Raw genomic sequence first — 23649 nt, forward strand, 5'->3', positions numbered from 1 at the left:
TGAGTCATCTGTAATCAAAGGCTTGGCAATTTTAAGTCCCTTTTCTTTACTTAATTTTTGTAATTTCAAATTAGCTAAAATGGTGGTGTCCCAACCTAAGTGATTTTCATCAAGCTGTTTCTTCTATTCAAAATGATACATTCATTGCTTGTGAGACTGCATGACTTTGGAAAATGGTTGGCTGTGTATTTTTTTTTAAATAAAATTATAGATATTTACTTAACAGTATTATGCCAATGTCAGTTTCTTAGTTTTGACAAAAGTTCCACAAAATTGTATTAAGATGCTGACAACAGGAGAAACTGGATACCAGAACTCTACTTAGTATCTTTACAACTTTTCTGTAAATACAAAACTGTTCCAAAGTAAAATTTTTTTTAATTAAAGGAACCATCATTTATTTCCAGTCATGATTAAATAGGGACCAGATTTACCCAGTTGCTATAAGCAATAAGAAAACTGAATGGATTATATGAAACAATTATTTTCGGATACTGACAAGAGGCAGCTAGAAAGAGAAGAAACAAGTGAGGTGAGCAACTCACTTGTTGCTCACAACAAACTGTGGCAAATTTGCCTAGAGGCAAATTGTGGACCGTGGATCCCAAACAAAGAGTGCAAGTCTCACTGAGTTATGAAGATACATAGCAGAGTTCAGGGAACTCGAGGCAGCTAGAAAGGTGTTCAGTACAGTTCTGGAGGAGAAGGCACTATTGAAAAAAGAAAACAAAAAAACAAAACTTCAAGGCAACCTTTGACTCCTAGTTGAATTCTAAAATGCATTCCAGGCAAAAAGTAACTGAAAACCTAACAGCTGAACAGTCCACAGAATTCATACAGGGCTAGAAAGCACTCAAGTTCTGAGCATCGAGGGTACCAAATCCTTGTTGATCACGTTGTGCATTTAAATGAGATCCTCGAAAGGCCTTCTGCAGGTAATAGGGCTAAACTATCCCTACAGTAGAGGTTACTCTAGACCTGTCCTAACAAAGCATAAAGACAGGCCATGAAAGGATCAAACTAAATCACAAATAATTTTCAAGCCAGAACAAAAGCACCACAAAGAGGAAGACAACAAAGTGTAACACTCAATAATTGACATTTAGAAGGCCAGCATCTAGTGACAAAGTGCTAAGAATCAGGAATGTGACCAAAACCAGGATAAAAAATAGTTAACACAAATATACCTGATGTGACATAGATAGAGCAATTAGCAAATAAAAACTTTAAAACAAAAAAAATAATTATATTCAGATATTCAAAGAAAAGCATTAACATTGTAAGACAAATGTTAACATATAAAGAAGAACCAAATAGCACTTCTAGAGGTCAAATATAAAAAATAAAAATCTCACTAGGTGGGATTAACAGCAGATTAGATATTGAAGCAGAAAATATTACTAACTCTGAAGACAGAGAAACATAACTTGTCCTAACTGAAGCACATTAAAAAAAATAAAAATAAAAAGACTGAAAAGAACTGTAACAGTGTGTCAGTAATTATGGGACAATATCAAACTAACAGCAGTTAAGAGTCCCAAAAGAAATAATGTTTATAAATATTCCAAATTTGACGCAAGCTATAAAGACACAACCTTTCAGGGATCACAATCTTGTCATGTTGAAGGGGCTTGCATAATTCAATAAAGCTATAAGCCATGCCATGCAGGGCCACGCAAAACAGATGGGTCATGTTCTCAATGGAACAACTGACTAGTTCAAATTTGGGAAAAGAGTAAGACAAGCTGAATACTGTCACCCTGGATATTTAACTTATATGCAGAGTATATCCTGGGGCTTCCCAAGGGGCACAGTGGTAAAGACTCCTCCTGCTCAATGCAGGAAAAGCGAGAGACGTAGGTTTGATTCCTAGACTGGGAAGATCTCCTGGAGAAGGAAATGGCATTCTGCTCCAGTTTTCTTGCCTGGAAAATTCCATGGACAGAGGAGCCTAGCGGGCTACAGTCCAGGGGGTCACAAAGAATCGGACATGCCTGAGTGACTGAGCACGCACAGACACACAGAGTACATCATGCAAAATGCCAGGCTGTATGAATCACAAGTTGGAATCACAACTGCCAGGAGAAGTAGCAACAACCTCAGATATGCAGATGGTACCATTCTAGTGGCAGAAAGTGAAGAGGAACTAAAGACCCTCTTGATAGGTATGCAAAGGGAGAGTGAAAAAGCTGGCTTGAAACTCAGTATTAAGAAAACTGAGGTGGGCATGCAGTCCTATCATTTCATGGCAAACAGAAGGGGAAAAAGTGACAGATTTTCTTTTCTTAGGCTCCAAATTACTGCGGATGGTAACTGCAGCCAGGAAATTAAATGATGCTTGCTCCTTAGAAGGAAACCTCTGACAAACTTAGACAGTGTATTAAAAAGCAGAGACATCAGTTTGCTGACAAAGGTCCATATAGTCAAATCTATGGTTTTCCCAGTAGTCATGTATGGATGAGAGTTGGACAATAAAGCAGGCTGAGTGCCAAAGAACTGATGCTTTTGAATTGTGGTGCTGGAGAAGACCCTTGAGAGTCCCTTGGACTGCCAGTCAATCTTAATGGAAATCAACCCTGGGTATTCATTGGAAGGACTGATGCTGAAGCTTAAACTCCAATATTTTGGTCACCTTATGTGAAGAGCTGACTCATTGGAAAAGACCCTGATTCTGGGAAAGATTGAAGGCAAAACGAAACAGGAGCAGCAGAGGATAAGATAGTTAGATGGCATCATCAACTCAATGGACATGAATCTGAGCAAACTCCGGGAGGTAATGGAAGACAGAGAAGCCTGGTGTGCTAGAATCCATGGGGTCACAAAGCATCAGACACAGACTAGCGACTGAACAACGACAACAACAAAGACAAAATCCAAGATGCTCAATGAATGTCAAGGATAATCATATGTCAAGAGAATCATAACAAATTCCTGAAAACCAATATAGGAAATAGAAATTCTTCAAAATAGCCCAAGGAGAAAAGACACTTTACACACTGCGGAAGAAATATAGGAATGCCTCTTCAGAAAGTATGCAAGCCAGAAGACAAAGAACACCAAGAAAATGTTGAAAGGAAAGAAGTAACTGGCAACCAAGAATCCTAATTCCAAAAGACTCTATATATATATATATATATATATACATATACATATACATGTATATGTATATATATTTCAGAATTATGAAGCAGAATGTAAAGTAAAAAACTATACAACTTTTAGCAGAGTAAAAAACTATACAACTTAAAAAGCAGAGACATTACTTTGCTGACAAAGGTCTGTCTAGTCAAAGCTATGGTTTTTCCAGTAATCATGTATAGATGTAAGAGTTGGACTATAAAGAAAGCTGAGTGACAAAGAATTGATGCTTTTGAACTGTGGTGTTGGAAAAGACTCTTGAGAGTTCCTTGGACTGCAAGGAGATAAAACCAGTCAATCCTAAAGGAAATCAGTCCTGAATCTTCACTGGAAGGACTGACACTGAAGCTGAAACTCCAATACTTTGGCAACCCGATGCGAAGGACTGACTCCTTGGGAAAGACCCGATGCTGGGAAAGACTGAAGACAGGAGAATAAGGGGATGACAGAGGATGAGATGGTTGGATGGCATCACCAACTTGATGGACATGAGTTTGAGCAAGCTCCAGGAGTTGCTGATGACAAGGAAGCCTACCATGCTACAGTCCATGAGATTGCAAAGAGTCAGGATGCGACTGAGTGACTGAACTGAACTGAAGAGCTCTTAATTCCAGAAGGCAAAATATATATATATTTCAGAATTATGAAGACGAATGTAAAGTAAAAAACCATACAACTTTTAGAGGAAAAAAGCAGAAGAAAATCTTTACGGCCTATGATTAGAAAACATACTTGATACTAAAAACATGACACTTAAAGAAAAAATTGTTAATGTGGACCTCACCAAAAGGTAAAACTTTTGCTCTGCAAAAGAACATGAAAATAGAAAGTATACAATGGGAGAAAATATCTGTAAACAACATATACAACCAAGGACTGGTTTCCAGAATATATAAAGAATTTTTAAAATTCTTACAACTAAAAAAATGTAACCAAATAGAAAATGTACAATAGCCAAGAACAGACATTTCACTGAAGAAAAGATAAAGATGACAAGTATTTTAAAAGATGTCAACTGTTATTAGGCATTAGAGAAATACAAGTTAAAATCACAGTTATATAAAACCACACACCTATCAAAATGAAAAAAAAATTTAAAATAATAACATCAAAATAACACTGGTGAGATGTGGAGAAACTGAAACAATCACATACTACTTGGGGAGAATGTAAAATGGTACAGTCAATCTGGAAAATTATTTGGGAGTTTTTAATGAAACTACAAATCCAGATGAAAAGTGGCAGAGTAAGGACCTCCAAAAATTCTCTTTCCATAAAATTAACAAGAATACTGCCAAAAATTATTCATAAGCTACATGTACAAAACTTTGGAAATTAAAATCAAAGACTTGCAGTAACACAGGGAGGGTTTATTTAAGAAAAACGGCAAAAATCTCAGTAAGAAGACTAAGTTGTGAACTCTGGGGCATTTTCACTTGCCCCAGTCCTGCCCACAATTCTCCAACACTGCAGAGGCCTGGAAAAACACTTTGATTGCTTTTCACTTTAATTGCAGTAGCCTGGCCAGCACCGGAAGGGACAGAATCAAGCTGGAGTTCACTCCCAGAGAACTGTCATTTGACTTCTCATGGTTCCCTGAAAGACCCCACTTGCAAGTCTGTTTTTAACTTGATCTGACTACAAGCTTGCCCAGTACAAAAACACTTTCCCTAGTTAAGATAAATTACAGGCAACTGTTTTAACTTCACTGCTGCCTAAGACAGTAGATAACAGCTGGAGCAAACAACAGACAACCAAAAACCTTAAACACAAAAGTTGGGGAAGGAGATTTACAGAGGAACTTTGAAAAACTGGCAATTTCTAGAAATCTACAAGGTCACATGCATGCCCAGAGTTTTACATATGCTCAGGAAAAGACCTGAGAAACCCTAAGCTCTCAACTCTGCTGGAACTGAAGTATTTCATAAGAAATGAAGAAGGGCTTCCCTGGTAGCTCAGATGGTAAAGAATCTGCCTGCAATGCAGAAGACCTGGGTTTGATCCCTAGGCTGGGAAGATCCCCTAGAGTAGGGAATGGCTACCCACTCCAATATTCTTGCCTGGAGAATCCCATGGACAGAGGAGCCTGGCAGGCTACCGTCCATAGGGTGGCAAAGAGTCAGACACAACTAAAGTGATTTAGCACACACAGCACACATAAGAAGTGAAGTCTAAAGCAAAGCTGTCAACTATCTACCTAACTGAGAGGGGAAGGCATGCTACAATACATACACAGAGACCTCAGCAAAGACTGGGAGACTTAGCAGATTCAGGTAGTTAAAGAAATTTCTGCTTAAACATTAGCTGACCACTAAAGTAACTGACCAGATACTTAAAAAAAAAAAAAAAGAATAAAAAGGAAAGAAAGAAAAAAAAAAAAAAGAACAGAGTGTAGAGGAACTCTTTCTATAAGGCCAATACAATTGTGATACCAAATCCAGACAAAGACATAACCAGAAAAGACTACAGACCATTATCTCTTATGAATACAGACACAAAACTTTTCAACAAAATACTAGCAAGCCAAATCCAGCAATATATAAAAAGGATTATACTCCGTGACCAAATGGAAATTATCCCCAGTAATGCACAGCTGGTTCAACACACAAACATTAATAAAAACATATGATCATCTCAATAGATGAAAGACGGAAAGATTATCTGACAAAATCAAACACCTTTTACACTAAAAACAGAAAATAAAGTATAGAAGAGAAATTTCCTCAATTACATACAGGGGACCTATGAAAAATCTAAAGCTTTCACACTTAATGGGAAAAGACTAAAAACTCCCCCCCCCCTAAGATCAACACAAAGATGTCCAGTCTCATCACTTCTACTTAACATTCTATATTCTAGCCAGGGCAACTAAGCAAGAAAAAGAAATAAAAGCTACATAGATCAGAAAGGAAGACATACAACTCTTTATTGGTAGATGACTTGATCTTGTTTACAGAAAATTGGAAGGAATTCAACAAAAACAAGAAAGACCTAATAAATGAGTCTGGCAAGGTTGAAGGATATAATATCAATATATAAAAATCAACTGTATTTTTATACTGTTGTTGCTGTTTTAGTTGCTAAGTCGTGTCTGACCTTTGCATCCCCATGGACTGAAGCCTGCCAAGCTCCTCTGTTCATGGGCTTTCCCAGACAAGAATTTTTATCTACTAGGCACTAAACAATTCTAAAGGGAAATTAAGAATATAATTCTATGTACAAAAACATCAAAACAATAAATTTAACAGAAGAAATTCAGTATTTTTACACTAAAAAGTGTTCAATGTTCAAACTATAAAATTGTTGAAAGAAACTGAAGACCTAAATAAATAGAAAGATATCCCACATTCATGGATTAGAAGACATAATACTGTTAGGATGGCAGTAATCCACAAACTGATCTAAAGAGTCAACGCAATCATTATCAACAATAATAGTTGGCTTTTTTTTTTTATAAATTGAGAAGCAGATCTTAATATTCACATGGAAATGCAAGGGATTTAGAACAGCTAAAATCATTTTGAAAAATAAGAATGTTGGAGGATCCATATTTCTCAATTTCTAAACCTATTACAAAGCTAGAGTAATCAAGTCTCTGTGGTACTGGCAAAAAGATAAGACATATAGATCAACAGAATAGAATTGAGAATCAAGAAATGTGCCTATGTGCCTATGTGCCCTGGGAAAAGAACAGCCATCTCAATAAATGGTGGTAAGATAACTAGATATCCCAAACAAAAATAGAACTTTAGATCTCTGCATCACATCATATGCAAAAATTAACTCAAAATGTATCAAGACTTAAATGTAAAAGCTAAAATTATACAATTCAAATAAGAAAATGGAGGTAAACCTTCATGACACTGGATTAGAACGTCTTTCAGACATGATAACAAAACACAAGCAATTTATCAAAAAAACTAAAAGGTAAATCATAGAATGGGAGAAAATGTTTGCCAATCATATATATGATAAAGGTCTAGTATCCCAAATATATAAAACACTCTTAGAATTGAACAACAAAAAGACAACTATTGTAATTTTTAAATGGACAACAGATTTGAATAAATATTTCCCCAAAGAAAACATACAATGACCAATAAGCACATGAAAAGACATGATTAGTCATTAGAAAAACTACAAATGAAAACTATAAGAAACCAATTTACACATCCTAGGGTGACTATAATCAAAAGTATAGAAAATAACAAGTGTTGATGACAATATGGAGAATCCTCACATATTGTTGGTAGAACTACAAAATAGTACAGCCTCTTTGGAAAACAGTTTGGCAGTTCCTCAAACGTTAAACATAGTTACCACTGCATTCCACTCCTAGGTAGAAACTTCAGAGAACCAAAAATATATGTTCATAATCAAACTTCTACATAAATGTTTACAACTGCATTATTTACCATAGCCAAAATGTGGAGATAAGCCAAATGTCTACTGACTAAAAAATGGATTAACAAAATGCTGTATATCCATGTGATGGAATATTATTCAGCCATAAAAAGAATGGATTCTGAAATATGCTACAACATAGATGACACATGATATGCTAAAACAGCCAGACATATATAGTCACATACTGCATGATTCCATTTATATAAAATGTCCAGAATAGGAATATCCATAGAAATAGAAAGCAGATTATTGGTCATCAGGGAGTTACAAGGAATTAGGAGAGGGGAATGATTATTAATCATCATTTAGGGTGATGAAAATGTTCTGGATTAGACAGTGATAATGGCTGCACAATCTTCTGTATATACCAAAACCAATGAACCATACACTTTAAAAGTGTATGATTAAAATTCTATGTAAATCATATTTCAATTTAAAAAATGAAACAAAGAATTTTCATATGATTCAGCAATTAAACTCTTAAGCATTTATCTCAGAGAAATGAAAACTTACTCATATGCAAAAAAAACATGTACATGAATGTTCATAGGAGCTTTATGCATAATAGCTAAAAAAGAAACTAGTATGTCCTTCAACAGGTGAATGGACAAACTCTATTACATCCATCCTGTGAAATGTAACTCAGCAACATAAAGGAACTACTGCTACATGCAACTACTTAAATAGGTCTCAGGGGAATTATGCTGAATGAAAAAAAAGCTAGCCCTGAAAGGTTACATACTGTATGATTTATAAAACATAAAAAATTAAACTGACCAAGTTATAGAGATGGAGAACAGAGTAGCAGTTGCCAGGGTTTGGGGACATGGGGAATGTTTTATAAACATTTAAATGTTTTATAAAATGCTTATAAATCATTTTATAAAAATGATTATAAAAGGGTAAAAAATTAGGAAAACGGAATAATATCAGTAGATTGTAGTAATGTCAATTTCCTGGTGGTGATCTTATACTACAGTTATGTAAGATATGAACACTGGTAGAACCTAAAAGGGTACACAAGGATGTTTACGAATTACTTCTTACGTGTGATACCACCATTATCTCAAAGCAAAACGTTCAATTTTTTAAAAAAAGGACAAATGAAGACTTTTTTCCAAGCAAACCAAATCTGAGAGAATATAGAAGCTAATATAAAAAGACATTTTCTCGTTTTTAAGTTTCTTTAAGAATTTAAATGCAAAATTTATATAATAGTGTATTCACCAGTTACCAATTTTATCTCTCAGCTACAAATCTACCTGCTATGACATACTGGAGCTGGACTCTGTCAAAATTTCTCCTTTGCTAACTGATCTAATGTCATCAAAAGAAGGTGTTAGAGTAACTCTGCAAGATGAGAATAGCAGGAAGGCACTTCTCCGGGTCCAGTCCTCTTTCCACTTTTTATTCGGCACAGAGCCAAGCCCCAGCAGCCCTCATTTTAGGCCACATTCTCAAACCACGAACTCCCCAAGCTGAAGTCAGCTTTGCAGCATTTCTGGCTGCTATCCTCAGGCCACACTCCTCATCCAACAGGATGCGCTTCTATAAATAACTTCAACTGGCCTCAGGTAACTGTCTTCCCCCTGTGTGGCCGCTTCTGCACTAGATCTGCCATGTCCTCAGGCAACTGGCTCCCCACCGTCAGGCTGCTTCTAATATGCCAGCTCTAGATTACGTACTACTCCTGCAACAGTGAGATGATGTTACAGATCTGCTCTGGCCTAAATCAGACGGCAAGGTCTTCACCACCCAGATGCTATACGCTTTGTGGAAGTCTTATCTTCTTTGAAGAGGTCTAACCTCAGCCTAGGGTTTGGAACTCTCCTAAGTCTTTAGTTCCTTCACTGTCCAGTTCTCGACGTACAGATCTACCTTTTTGTACGTACTAATTCTGAATACCATGGAGTCCTTTTTAAGCTCTTTTAGTAGTTAATAACATTTTACTAGTTAACAATTCTTTAATTTTCCCTGCTTAAATTAGTGGTATAGTTTCTGTCTAACTGGACCTTGGCTGATATATATGGTTTACACATACATAGATCTATCTCTCTCACAACACTCACACACATGTAAAACATAGGACAATAGCACAAAGGATAGGAGGGATGAACTGAATGTATTCATCTAAGGTTCTTATATTAAATGTGAAGTAGTATGTTATATGAAGGTAGATTATAATAGGTTAAAGAAACATAAACCTTTCAACACTGAAATGAAGTAGAGTTAAAAATCAATAATGGTAATAAAACATAATCCTAAAATAACACTGAAATAATTTAAAAGAAGGAAACTAAAGAGGGAAAAAAGAATAGGGAATAATTCAGACAAATAGAAAAAACAACTGTTGAGATGGTGAACTTAAACTCAATCCTATCAGTAATCATATTAAATATAAACAGTCTAAATACTCCAGCGGAATGAGCCAGATTGTTAGACTGGTCAAAATCAAAGAACCAACTAATGCTGACTTCAAGAAACCCACTTGAGTTAAAAGGCAAAAATAGATTCAAGTAGAAGAATGTGAGTTTCAATTCCAGTACAGCAGAATGAACTCCTACTGGACTGATGCTCTGACAAGGAAAACACTGAAGAACACACAGACAAAACAAACCTGAGGCACTGCAACAGTGAACAAAAAAGCCAGCTCTGGGAGAGACAAAAACAGGAGGAGGACACTGGGTGAGTCTGAGTTTCATCTTTTTTTTTTTTTTTTTTTTTTTTATAGCATTTAGTCTTAGGAAAGGGACAAAGAGTTACCACAAAAAGGGGCTAAAATTCCAGAAGAAACTGTACTCTTGCTAGCCAAGGAGAGGACAGAGTTCAGGGCAAGGATGGTTCCTGACAAACAGAGAATACCAGAAAAACAAACAAATAAACAGGCAGGGGAACCCCAAATCCTATGTATAAACTTTGCCTGAATCAGTGGCTTATTCCAAAACCATTTGTATTGGAAAAAACTATAACTAAAGATAAAAGAACTGGACTGAGATTTCAGTTGCCTTCCAAAAGGCACTTTACTGTTTTGAGTCAACTAGGGAAACCACTGAAACAAAACATCAACACTCTTCAGAGAAATTAACAGATTTTAGTCTCCAAAACACATATACTCAATTGTCAGAATATAATCTAAAATTACTTAACGTATGAAAACTCAGGAAAACGTCAGTGACAACAAACAATATATAGCAACCCCAAGACAACCTGATGTTGGGAATTAGTAGACAACTATCTAAAATTAGTTATTATAATTATGCATAGTGATCTAAAGTAAAATATGTCTTAATGAAAAGATAAGGAAATCTTAGCAGAGAAACAGAAACTAAGAAAGAAAGGATGAAAGGAAGAAGATTCTAGAACTTAAATGTTTACTGATAAAGGTGAATAAAAGAATATAACACACTGTTTTGATTACTGTAGCTCTGAAATACTATCTGAAGTCTAAAAAGGTTATACCTCCAGCTTTGTTCCTTTTTCCTTAGGATTGCTTTGGTAAGCCTGAGACTTTGTAGTTCCATATAAATTTTAGGATTATTTGTTCTAGTTCTGTGAAAAATGTCATGGGTAATTTGATAGGTATCACATTAAATCTGTAGATTGCTTGGGCAGTATGGCTATTTTAACTATATTAATTCTACCAATTCAAGATCTTGGAGACAGATCAATATAGATGATTCAATCTAAGTGCAGAGAAAAAAAAAGGAGGAAACATGAAGTACCTCAGAGGTATGTAGGACAATATCAACAAGATATATGTAAACAGTCCAATAAAGAGAGGAAAAGATGCATAAAAAGTATTTGAAGAAATAATGGTTGAAAATGTCCCAAATTTGGTAAAAGACATAAATTCACTGATTCAAGTAGCTCAGCAAACTCCAATACAAAGAATATTATACCAAGGCACATCACAGTTAAATTGCTAAAAGTCAAGATCAAAAGAAAATCTTCAAAGAAGTCAGAGAAAAATGATATATTACACACATGTGGAAAATGATGAAAATTCCACTGACTTCTTATGAGAATCTATGGAGATCTGAAGATAGTCAAATACTTTCAACAAGCTCAAATAAATAAAAACTGTCAATCCAGAATTCAACTGCCATTGTGTAGATAATTCAGTTTGGAGTCTTATGTTGCAATCTTCTTCATCTTCATGACTGGTTCACCTTTTTGCCTGAAGGCCTCAAGGATTTTTCCATTAGATTTAAAGTCTGAAAAAGCTTCTGAAAAAACGTCACACCCATTACTAATAAAAAAAATTCTTGAGAAAATAGGAATTAACAGTGTGGTAGGCAGCACCTAGGATGGTCCCCGGCGGGCCCCACTCCTCGGCATGCAGGTCTTGTGTAACGGCCTCCCCTTGAGTGTCAGAGCAACAGTGATGCGATGCCACTTCCATGTTAGACTAGAAAGGGACAAGGGCTCCCCTCTCGCGTAGCCTCGCATGCTCTTCCGCTTGCTCACTCTGATTGAAGTTAGCTGCCATGTTGTGAGCTACATAACAGAGGCTAAGTGGTGATGAACCAAGGGAGTTCTCTGGCCCACAGCCTGCTAGGAACTGACACCCTCAGTCTAACAACCTGCGAGGAATTGGTTGAATCCTGCCAACAACCATATGAGTGAACACAGATATAGGATATTTACTCAGTTGAGCTTTCAGGTAAATCAGCAGGCCTGGGCAACAATCTTGATTAGAGCCTTAAGAGAGACACTGAAGCAAAGGGATCCAGCTAAGCCAAGTCCAGATTTTGGACCTTCAAAAAATACAGGAGAATAAGTGTTTATTCTTTTAACTACCCCTACATTTTAAGCAACTACATTTTGAGACAATCCGTTGAGCAGCAAGAGATTATTAACACAGATGGATATTTACTTAACACATAAGAATTGTGTTAACTGTAAGGCCAGCATCTTTCTTAGTGGAGAAAACCTAGAGGTATTCCCACTAAGGTCTGAAAGAAGACAAGGATGCCTACTACCTCAAATACAATTTTACACTGCTCTAGAGAAGGACTAGTCAATGCAATCAGAATAGAGAAAATAAAGATTTGGAAAAGAAGAAATAACACTGTATTTTCAGACATGAGAGTAACGTATACCTGGAAAACTCTGGAGAATCAATGATAAAACTAACTCAAACAATAGAAGATTTTAGGAAGGAGCATGATATAAAGTTAATATGCAAAAAACCATAGTGTGCCTATAAACAAAAATTACCCAGTTAGAAGACATAACAGATAAGAAAGATTTACACAGCAAAAAAATTAAACATTTAGGAAAAAACTATTAGAAATGTTCAAAATCTATATGGGGAAAAATATAAAGTTATCTATTAAGGATAGAAAAGTAGGGCTAAAAATGTTAATACATTCCTGTTCTTAGAAATATATACTAAACTAGTTAGGGGTGAAAAACCACGCTTCAGAAAAAAAAATAAATACACATATACATATAAAGAGAATGAAAACAAAAACTTGATAAACCAAATAGGGCAGAACATCACTGAAGATATTTAAAGTGAACCTAGTCCAGAAGAAACAATCAAACAAGACATCTACTTCAAAAATCTAGACATCTACCTTAAAAAAAAAACATCTTGAGGGGAAATTGTGATAATTTAAATATGAACTGTATATTAAATGATATTATTGAATTAATACTACTTTTCTTAGACCTAAAAATAATAAAATTATGTGCAAGAATGTCTTTATTCTTAGATACATAGGGGCTTCCCAGGTGGTACAGGTGGTAAAGAATCCACCTGCCAATGCAGGAGACACAGGAGACGTGGGTTCGATCCCTAGTCAGGGAAGACTGCTTAGAGTAGGAAATAGCAACCTACTCCAGTATTTTCTGCCTGGAAAATTCCATGGACAGAGGAGCCTGGTGGGCTATATAGTCCATGGGGCCACAGAGAGTCGAATACAACTGAGTGCATGCACGTGCGCACGCACACACTATAATGTGTGCAATTTGTGTGTGAGAGAGTGGGAGAGAAGAAAGGAAAGGAGGGAAAGAGGAGGAGTAAAGAGAGAGTAGAAGAGGGAAAGAGAGGAAGGAAATGAAGTAAAATGTTAACTGGTTACATTTAGGTGAAGCCTGTACAGTTGGTCCTTGAACAAGAGGGTTTAAAGTGCACAGGTCCAATTACATTCTGATTTTTTTTCAACAAATTTCTATTAAGTACTATACCATCCAAGGTTGGGTGAGTCCACAGATGTGAACTGTGGATATGGATGTTATTAGGGAAATTAAAAAGTCTTATTTAGGCTTCAGAGACAAATCAGAGCAGGCCTCTGACCTTGCTTCTAACCTACCTGGACACTGCCCTGACTGTGAGTGACTGTCTTCTGTGAATGCAAGACTGGCAGCATCATAGATAAAACAGGGGATGAATCTTGAGATTGTTGAGCCTCTGGAGGGGAGCTGGCCAACCAAGCCCCAGGTTTAAAAACATTCCAAGTTTTATGCATTAACATGAAATCAGAGCTGCTATTTGCTCACAGTTTGATGACTGCATCCTGGGATTGTAAGTGGGATCTTACAAACTGTGATCTCTAAAGTCTCACCCACTGAGCTGACACGCTGCCTGGGACATTTTCCCAGTTGAGACTCCCGACGTGCTGTGTACTTTCCAGTACTGTTTGAGTCTGGATGTTGGTGAAAACTCAATTTGGTGATGTATTCTCTGCTGTTTCTATTTCTCTTTTCTTTTAATGCTAGTATATTGAAATTAAGCTAGATAATTCTCTAATAAATACGGGTTATTATTTATGTGTATAGAACGAGTATATGTGTGGATGTGAGAGCTGGACCATAAAGAAAGCTGATGGCCAAAGAGTTGATGCTTTCGAACTGTGGTGTTGGAGAAGACTCCTGAGAGTCCTTTGAACTGCAAGGAGATCTAACCAGTCCATCCTAAAGGAAATCGGTCCTGAATATCCATTGGAAGGACTAATGCTGAAGCTGAAACTCCAATACTTAGGCTACCTGATTCGAAGAACTGACTCCCTGGAAAAGACCCTGATGCTGGGAAAGATTGAAGGCAGGAGGAGAAGGGGATGACAGAGGAAGAGATGGTTGGATGGCATCACCAACTCGATCGACATGAGTTTGAGTAATCTCCGGGAGTTGGTGATGGACAGGGAAACCCAGCATGCTGCAGTCCATGGGGTCACAAAAAGTAGGACACGACTGAACGACTGAACTGAACTGATAGAACAAGTGGCTTATTTTGTTAACAAATCCTTTGAACCTGAAACAAAAGTGAAAACTTTTGGCAAAACAATGGAGGACTGACTATAAAGTTATACCTGGATTTCCAACTATGAGAGGGTGGCATCTCTAACCTCCATGTTAGATCAACTGTATGGATGTTCATTGTACTATGCTTCCAACTTTTTTGTTGGTCAGAAATTTTTCAAAAATAAAAGGTTGGGTAAAATGACAGAGACTCCTGGCTTATAGATGAAGGTGTAAAGTTAGCTCTCTCTAATTTACCTCCTGAAAATCATGCCAAATGATAAAAAGAACAAGAAAAGTGATGCAAATTCCTCCCCCGACAAAATTAGGAGGCAGGTAGAAAGAAAGGGAAATACAAGATAAGGAAATTCATCTTCCTTAGTCAAGAGATAAAGCTGATATACTAAAAACAAAGGTGTAAATGCATTTTAAAAAGATACATTATGGAGGTATTATGGAGGTAATCATCAAAAGAACTAAAACAAATGAAGGACATAGGGAAGGAGGCTTATACTCTGTATTTTAAATCTTTTAGACCATCAGGCTGTTTATATCAGTAGCATATGTAGCAGTAGTAACAATACTAACAATCACATGCTAAGTCGCTTCAGTTGTGTCCCAATCTGCAACCCCATGGACTATAGCCCTCCAGGCTCCTCTGTCCATGGATTTTCCAGGCAGGAATATTGAAGTGGGTTGTCATTTCCTTCTCCAGGGGATCTTCCTGACCCAGGTATCAAACCCATGCCTCTTATGTCTCCTGCATTGGCAGGTGGGTTCTTTACCACTAGTGCCAACTGGGAAGCCCAATAATCCCAATTCCATGGACTACCAGAAGGATTCTGTGACCAGGATGCTGCAAGAAAAAAAGTTATCTTTCATCATCTTTACTACCCTGAAGTGAGATATTTAAAACATAAATGTAAATGGTAAGATACTTTAAAATACTATTGGGTTTAGCAGAACCACAGGTCTACCTACATGAGCACCATGATCATAATACCAAAGAAGTAATAAATTAATACAGTAAAACATTCCCTATTATTTAAAATAACTTTATGTTCATTCTTGTTCTTTTTTTAAAAAAAAATTTGAATAAACAGACTCACAGTTCCACAAGGTTTGGAAGCTTCTGAGCAAGGTTTTCTGGCTGAAAATTAAAAACTCAGAATTAAATTTTATTTTTGAAAAATGTATAAACATTTCTAAACAGCTTAAATACAAAGTACTACCTTTTGAAGGGCTGTAAATTTTGAGAAAATGTGAAAATAATACATCAGCAGGTCTGGGTTAATGCTTACGTAGATCAAACTCAATTTAAATGTATACATCTGAACACTTAAAATCCACATCCCTTGGAGAAACCAGATCTCATATTCCATGGTCACAGAAGAACTAAAAATGTTTTAACAGACACAGACAGAGGGAATAACACCATGTGACGCTGGGGTCAGAGGTGGGAGGGATGTAGCTACAAAGCCAAAGAACACCGCTGGCAAAGCACCCCGCCCCGCCCCTGTGAGCTCAGAGAAAGGGAGAGACTCTTTCTCAAAGCTGCGAGAGGGAACCAACCCAATCAACACCATGGTTTTGAACTTCTGCCCTCCAGAACTGTGAGACAGCAAATTTCTGCTATTTTAAGCCACCTAGCCTGTGTAATTCGTTACAGTAGCCCTAAAAATAATAATACCAACCCCTTGTCAAACCAAAATCCCAAACTACTCCTGAGAAAGGAATTGAAGTTGCAGAGGGCCATACACCAAGATATAACTAAACTCAGAATAAACAGAGCAAGCTGGAGCTCAGGTGGTCTAAGGGAGGTCACATCTGGACCAGGTTCTAAGTTCTGAGTAGGAGTGTGATGCAACAGGGACAGGAAGCAGGCCACAGGAGGGGAAGGGAGATGGGGATAGGCCCTGGGTAGGAGGAAAAGCCTCCTGTAAGTAACTGAAAGTCAGCCTCTGTCTCTCTCTCTCTCTCACACACACACAAAGACAGGAGTTGTTAAGACTGAAAGAGCACACTGAGTCAGGAGGAACACTTTTTTTTTATTCTACACTAAAACATACTGTAGAATTAAGCTAGATATCAATAACGAAGAATCAGGAATGGTTTTTTAAAAGAAATTATGACTAACTTGAGGCTTGAAAGACATAACTACCAAAGTCTGCCATGGAGTAGGGAGGAGGAGTGTTCTGGTTAGCTTTCTAGGCACACGAATCAACACGTGAAAAGACCAAAGACAGACAGGTGTGTTTAAGAAACCACAATTTGTTCTACTGTAACTGCCTGGCAGCACTCATGACAAAATCTTACATTTCAAAAGCACTTATAAAAATAATTGTGTCAATAGAAAAATAAAAGTTCAGGGGACTATAAATTTTTAGATTTGTAACCAGTAATTTTTCTTACAGGAGCTTAGAAACAGTGATTATCATTAGGAAAAAGGATAGTGCTGTTATTCTCCATCTACTTTTGTATCATCTGAATCTTTAATAATAAGCATACATGTCTTTTAAAATTTTTTAAATTAAATTTTAAAATGTACTATATAAATTGCTACACAATTGAGGAATCAATCACATTATATGTAACTTAGGTTCTAAACACTCAATAAGAGAAATGCCATTAGTTTGGTATTTCTGGTATATCTGGGCCACAGAGAATAAAGGTATATAATTTTGAAGAGAGTACTAAGGAACAGTTCTCTAGGGTCTTATATTTTATACTGAGGAAAAACTATTTTTTTTTAAATCTTGAACACTATGGTTTATTTTAATCAAGGAGACAAAGTTAATTTCATATTGGCATACTGATGTATTTACTTAGCAACAGGATCCCAAGCTACTTACATATATATTAACCCTCACACTTTCATAATAACCAAATAGCACTGAATATGAATACTGTTTTGAAGTCAGTGAAACATTTATTAAGTTTCCACTTTTGATAAAACCACTTTTAATTTTCAAATGCCGAAGCTGTGATTGATTCCTTTTCCCCCATGTTTTGACATCAATATCTGCAATAAGGTCCTTCATGACAAGTCTTTCCTTGAGTGCTGCTCTTGGATCCAAGTCTCCAAAATGTTTCTCTTATTACTGCTTTCTCCCCCAGTAAGAGGAATACACACTTCCACTTGTGGGGATACTTACAAGACATCCCAGGCAAACTAAAGCACTGAGGGGGTGGGAGAGGAGAGCTAAGAAGCTTTCTGGCTGTTCCTCTTAAAAAGGAAAGGCTTGTCCAGAAAAGAAGTGCTATTATAACCTCACCTAGTTTGATCTGCTATAATATCAATACCATATCTGGCTAATTATAGGACCCATGGTCATTCTTTACAGATTCCTTCTTGGGTCTTACCAGACAGTACTGCAATTTTCCATGACCAACCAGTTACCCCTGTGAGCTATTTACCTACACACACAATTAAGCACTGAATAATGTTTCTGCTGCCATTACTACATCACTATATTTTTGCTAGTAAGTACATTGTGTTTTAATTTAAAAATAAGCACACCAACCTTGAGAAAATTGGCAGCTCATTAGGATGCTGGGTTCAAAAAAGAAAAAAAAAAGCAAAAAGCCTGGTAAAGAATCAGCCTGCTGCATAGCCTGTGGCTGACATCTACTGGTGCTATAAAATATCATTCTCTGCTTCCTAGTGGTACATTTTAGCAATGAAACTAAATAATATGAGAAACACTGTATATTTTAATTTTCCTACTTCCATAGTTTATGAAAAATAGGTAAGAGACTAGATCTCTATATATTAACATCAACATTGTTGTTACTCTGTGAGTAACTAAGGAGCTTCCCAGCTGACTCGGATGGTAAAGAATCTGCCTGCAGTGCTGGGGACCCAGGTTTGATCCCTGGGTCAGAAAAATCCCCTGGAGAAGGGAACGGGAACCCACTCCAGTGGGAAATCTTGCCTGGGAAATCCCATGGACAGAGGAACCTGGCGAGTCCCAGTCCATGGGTCATGAAGAATCTGACACAACTAAGGACTAACACACAGAGCAACTAAGCTCTAATGCTGGATTACAGAGCCACATAAATAGGACTCAGCCTATTAAGTTTTAAATGTTTTCATATTTTAAAATCCTGATAGGTTAAGAGCAATAATCTTAAAGTGCCTTGCAAAACTATTATTACTATTATGTCCTTCTTTTTCACAAATTTGACATAGAAAAGTTTTAATAGATAAACAATCTGTACCCAAATTCCTTGAGTATGAACACTTCCTTCTAAACTAACTGAAAATTGTTTTATAAATTAGACCAAAACTCCCGTCACTAAATCTCATATTATCACTTAATAACTTTTTCTTTACAAATAATGTAAAAGTAAACATCAGTAAACACAGTGTAACATTCACTGCAAATCCTGAGTCAATGATGCTTTACCACATTCTTTTATGGAAAACTTACAACCTCCTTAAATGGCAATGTTTTAAAATTGTGTATCTTGGAACAAATACTTCAAATATGTTGCAATCACATGTTCAGTTGCATTCTCTTATAGTCACTGTGCACCACTTACTTTCTTTTCTTTCTCCTTCTGGGCAACAGGCAGGATTGCATTTAAGGTCAACATGGTTAAGTGACTTGCTTTGGTCAATGGAATTATGTCAAAGTAGAGACCTTAGAGAGTTTGAACATAAGAGGTCCACAGTGACCTTTATCAGCTTTCAGCCCTGAGTAAAGATACCATGAACCAAAGTCCCCAAGAGATCTGAAAGAGTAGTGCAGTACGAAAAAAAAAAAAATCATTGAATCACTAGGATTCAGGGTTCAGCAAAATCTGCTCGATCCTACCTCTAACAACACATTTCAAGGAAGTCCTGAATTAAATGAATAGTTTTTATGGCAGTTATAAAAAGTAGCTAAAGTCAGACCTCTACTTCACATCATATACAAAAGTTAACTAAAAATGGATCTATCAATGACTTATATCTAAGAGCTAAAACAATAAAATTCATAGAAGAAACCATTAGTAAATCTTCATAATCATGGGCCAAAAGCAAGACCACCAATAGAGAAAACAGATAAGCCAGACTTCATCAAAATTAAAAATTTTCTGCATAAGAGGACAATACAAGAAAGTGAAAGGCAATATATAAAATGGGAGAAAATATCTGCAAATCATATACCTGGTAAGGGTCTAGAACACTTACAACTCAACCACCAAAAAAAAAAAAAATCCCTTGAAAAATGGGCAAAGGATTTGAGAAGACATTCTTTAAAGAAGATATGCAACCAGCCAATAAGCACACAAAGACACCCAACTTCATTAGCATTAAAGTGAAGTTGCTCAGTTGTGTCCAACTCTTTGGGACCCCGTGGACTGCAGCCTACCAGGCTCCTCCGTCCATGAGATTTTCCAGGCAAGAGTACTGGAGTGGATTGCCATTTCCTTCTGCAGGGGATCTTCCCAGCCCAGGGAATGAACCCGGGTCTCCAACGTTGCAAGAAGACGCTTTACCATCTGAGCCACCAGCATCTCATTAGGGAAATGTAAATCAAAACCACAATGAGTTACCACTTCAAAACCACCAGGATGGCCATAACTTGTTAAAAATGTAAACTTAACAACTATTGATGAGGAATTGAGAAATGGGAACTCTTGTACACTGCTGGCAGTAACGTAAAATGGTTCAGCCACTACAGAAAAGTTTGGCTGTTCCTCAAAAAGTTAAACATAGAATTGCCATAAGATTTCAAATTTCCACTCCTATATATACCCAAAATAATTAAAGGCAGATACTTAAACATTTACATGTATACCCATGTTCATAGCAGCAGTGGTCATAATAGCCATAAGGTGGGAACAGCCCAAATATCCATCAATGGATGAACAGATAAACAAACTGTCATATACATACACTGTGGAATCTTTATTAAATCATAAGGAATGAAGGAATGATACACGCTACAACCTGGATGAAACTTGAGAACATTTTGCTAAGTGAAAAGAAGTCAGACACAAAGGTGATCCACTGAATGATCCCATTTATATGAAATATCCAAAACAGATAAATCCAGAGAGATAGAACACAGATTGGCAGCTCCAGGCCTGGGGTGTAGAGGGGAGCAGGAAGAAACTGCTTAATGGATAAGGGGTTTTGCTTTTGAGTGATGGACATGTTTGGAACTAAACAAAGGTGGTGTTTGTGCAACACTGCGTATATTCTGAATGCTACTGATTTTTCACTTTAAAATGGTTAATTTTACATGATGTGAATTTCACGTCAATAAATTATTTTTAATTTTAATAAAGTTACTTCATTCAAAAACCACCACAACATACTCAACAAGCTTTCCAGTTGGATCAGTAATTTAGTATCACTATTTCTGGGCAAGCATACAGCAGGAGTTAAATACCATGGGGTTATATGAGAACAACCAAAGAAAACCTCTTTACTACCAGGAATATTAGTTCATTCCTCCTTCAGTATTTCTCCTCCTTTTATGTATGTTATAGAGCAAGATCTCTCAGCAGTAAAGTCAGAAGCCTTGGCAGGCTGATGGGAACAGAGACAGATGAGCAGCAGCACCACCTTCCCTGGTCCACAATAGCAGAAATGCCCATCAAAGCCCTACTCACCATTTGATTCACAATGTCCCTTAACTTTACGCTCTTATCTCTTGGCTCACTTCCATCAACTACTTATTTTCTTCTCTTAAAATTTCTCTTGAAATAAATGTTAAGCAGACCAAAAAAGCATGAGCCTTGTCTTAAACACTGGTCATATTTCCTTGATGTTTTCTGGAGACAGAAAACCACAGCAGATTCTTAATACCTACATCTACTATCATCAAACTCTCTGACAGTTAAGTTCATTTCTTCCTGCAATAAGTAACACAATGAAATGTTATTAACTATGGTTTTCATGTGAATAATCCTAGAAAGCCTGAGACACATATTGGGGGGAGAGGAGAGGAGGTGCTAAGGAGAGGGAGAAGGGGCAACAAGAAATGCTTTTAAGAACATTAATAGCTCACTAACCCCTCCCAACCACTCCTAACAAGGGCTGTGCAATCAGTTAGGTCAAGGACCACTAGAAGTTACCACTGACATTCTGTTTCCCAGCAAAAATGTAATGAGACTATAATGTGCAAATAATGGACAATCTATTCATAGGCAATATAGAAAGATAATCCCAAACATACGTCAGTGTTTTATGAGAAAATGCAAATTTTGATTACCCAGATATGAAAATATAACATCTTTAGAGTTTTTTATTTCAATGGTTCTTAAAAAAAAAAAAAAGAAGAAAACCATGGCAAGTATTCAAATTTCTTGCAATGCATCCATGAGAACAATCACAAATATTTTATGTCCCAAGTTCATTAAAATAAAAATTTCATTGGAAATTCATTGAATACAAGTGTTACAAATATTAAAATAAAGCCATTTCAAAAGGAAAGGAAATGGAAAGGAGGGGCAAATACTGAGGGAAGGAAAAATCCTCAAAATGTGGACAAAGTCTTTTGTTTCTAAAGTTGTCTTTGAAGTGCGTAAAAAAGAACTCTGGGATCATTTTTCTTTACAATTCTGTAGCATTAACACATAGTGGTAGTTTGATTTTCATGATAACAATGAGTTGCTACTATTGATTCTAATGTTGTTGTTTTTTTTTTTTTCAGTCACACACATCACTGGTCCAACAGAACTTTCTACAACATGGATAATATTTTCTATCTACCCACCCAATATGGTGACCACTAGCCACATATGGCCATTAAGTACTTAAAAGATTATTTATTATGACTGCTGCTGCTGCTGCTAAGTCACTTCAGTCATGTCCGACTCTGTGCGACCCCATAGATGGCAGCCCACCAGGCTCCCCTGTCCCTGGGATCCCCCAGGCAAGAATACTGGAGTGGGTTGCCATTTCCTTCTCCAATGCATGAAAATGAAAAGTGAAAGTGAAGTCACTCAGTCATGTCTGACTCTTTGCCACCCCATGGACTGCAGCCTACCAGGCTCCTCCGTCCATGGGATTTTCCAGGCAAGAGTACTGGAGTGGGTTGCCTTGCCTTTTCTGATTTATTATGACTAAAGAATTGAATTTTCAGTATTTTGTTATAATTTAAACAGTACTACATATAACTAGTAGTTATCATACGAGAAAGCAACTTTCTAGTATTACTTTCTAATACTAGTTAGTATTACACTTACTACCATTTTTTTCACTTAAACTCAGCTCTTTTGGACATAGAACATAAAAGAACTACTTAATTATATGAATGATAAAATTTTTAATTATTTTCTTAAAATGATGAAGTACTTGCTTGACATTTATACAGGTTAAAATTATTCTCTTAAAAATATAAACAAATAAGTGTTAAATATCTGCAAAACTGCAAGTGTTTTATTGCCAAAAAGGTAAAAAAAAATTCCCAAACTGCTATTTTTTACTTAGCAAAAACCTTTACAGAAAAATATGCTCAAAATTTAAAAGTCTGTACATCTAGTACATTTACAAACTGAAATATGTACAATCGGTCTGTGTGAGTTCTGTATCCTTGGATTCAACTAACCATGCATCAAAAATAATCAGGGAAAAAATATTCCAGAAAGTTTCAAAAAGCAAAACTTGAATTGCTACACCAACAACTATTACATAACATTCACACTGTCTTCACAGCTACTTATATAGCATTTACACTGTATTAGGTATTATAAATAATCTAGAGATGATGTAAAGTATACAGGAAGACGTGCATAGGTTATATGCAAATACCAAGTCATTTTATGCAGGGACTTGAGCAGCCTCTGATTTTGGTACTGGAGTGAGTACCAGAACCAGTTCCCCACAGATACCAAGGGATGTCTGCATCTGAATATTTT

The 23649-nt window shown here is 36.5% G+C and overlaps 1 protein-coding gene across 3 annotated transcripts in view; it reads right to left on the reverse strand.

Moving 5' to 3' along the window:
• The window catches only part of LRRC28 (leucine rich repeat containing 28), a 197992-nt gene that overhangs the window by 158501 nt on the left and 15842 nt on the right, over positions 1-23649 (reverse strand). For all 3 annotated transcript variants that reach the window (XM_061158596.1, XM_061158597.1, XM_061158595.1), the window contains exon 3: positions 15900-15940. In XM_061158596.1, coding sequence (XP_061014579.1) covers positions 15900-15940 — 41 coding nt within the window. The remainder of the gene's footprint in view (positions 1-15899; positions 15941-23649) is intronic.

Source organism: Dama dama, chromosome 13, assembly GCF_033118175.1.
Source record: "Dama dama isolate Ldn47 chromosome 13, ASM3311817v1, whole genome shotgun sequence".
NCBI classification, from domain to species: domain Eukaryota; kingdom Metazoa; phylum Chordata; class Mammalia; order Artiodactyla; family Cervidae; genus Dama; species Dama dama.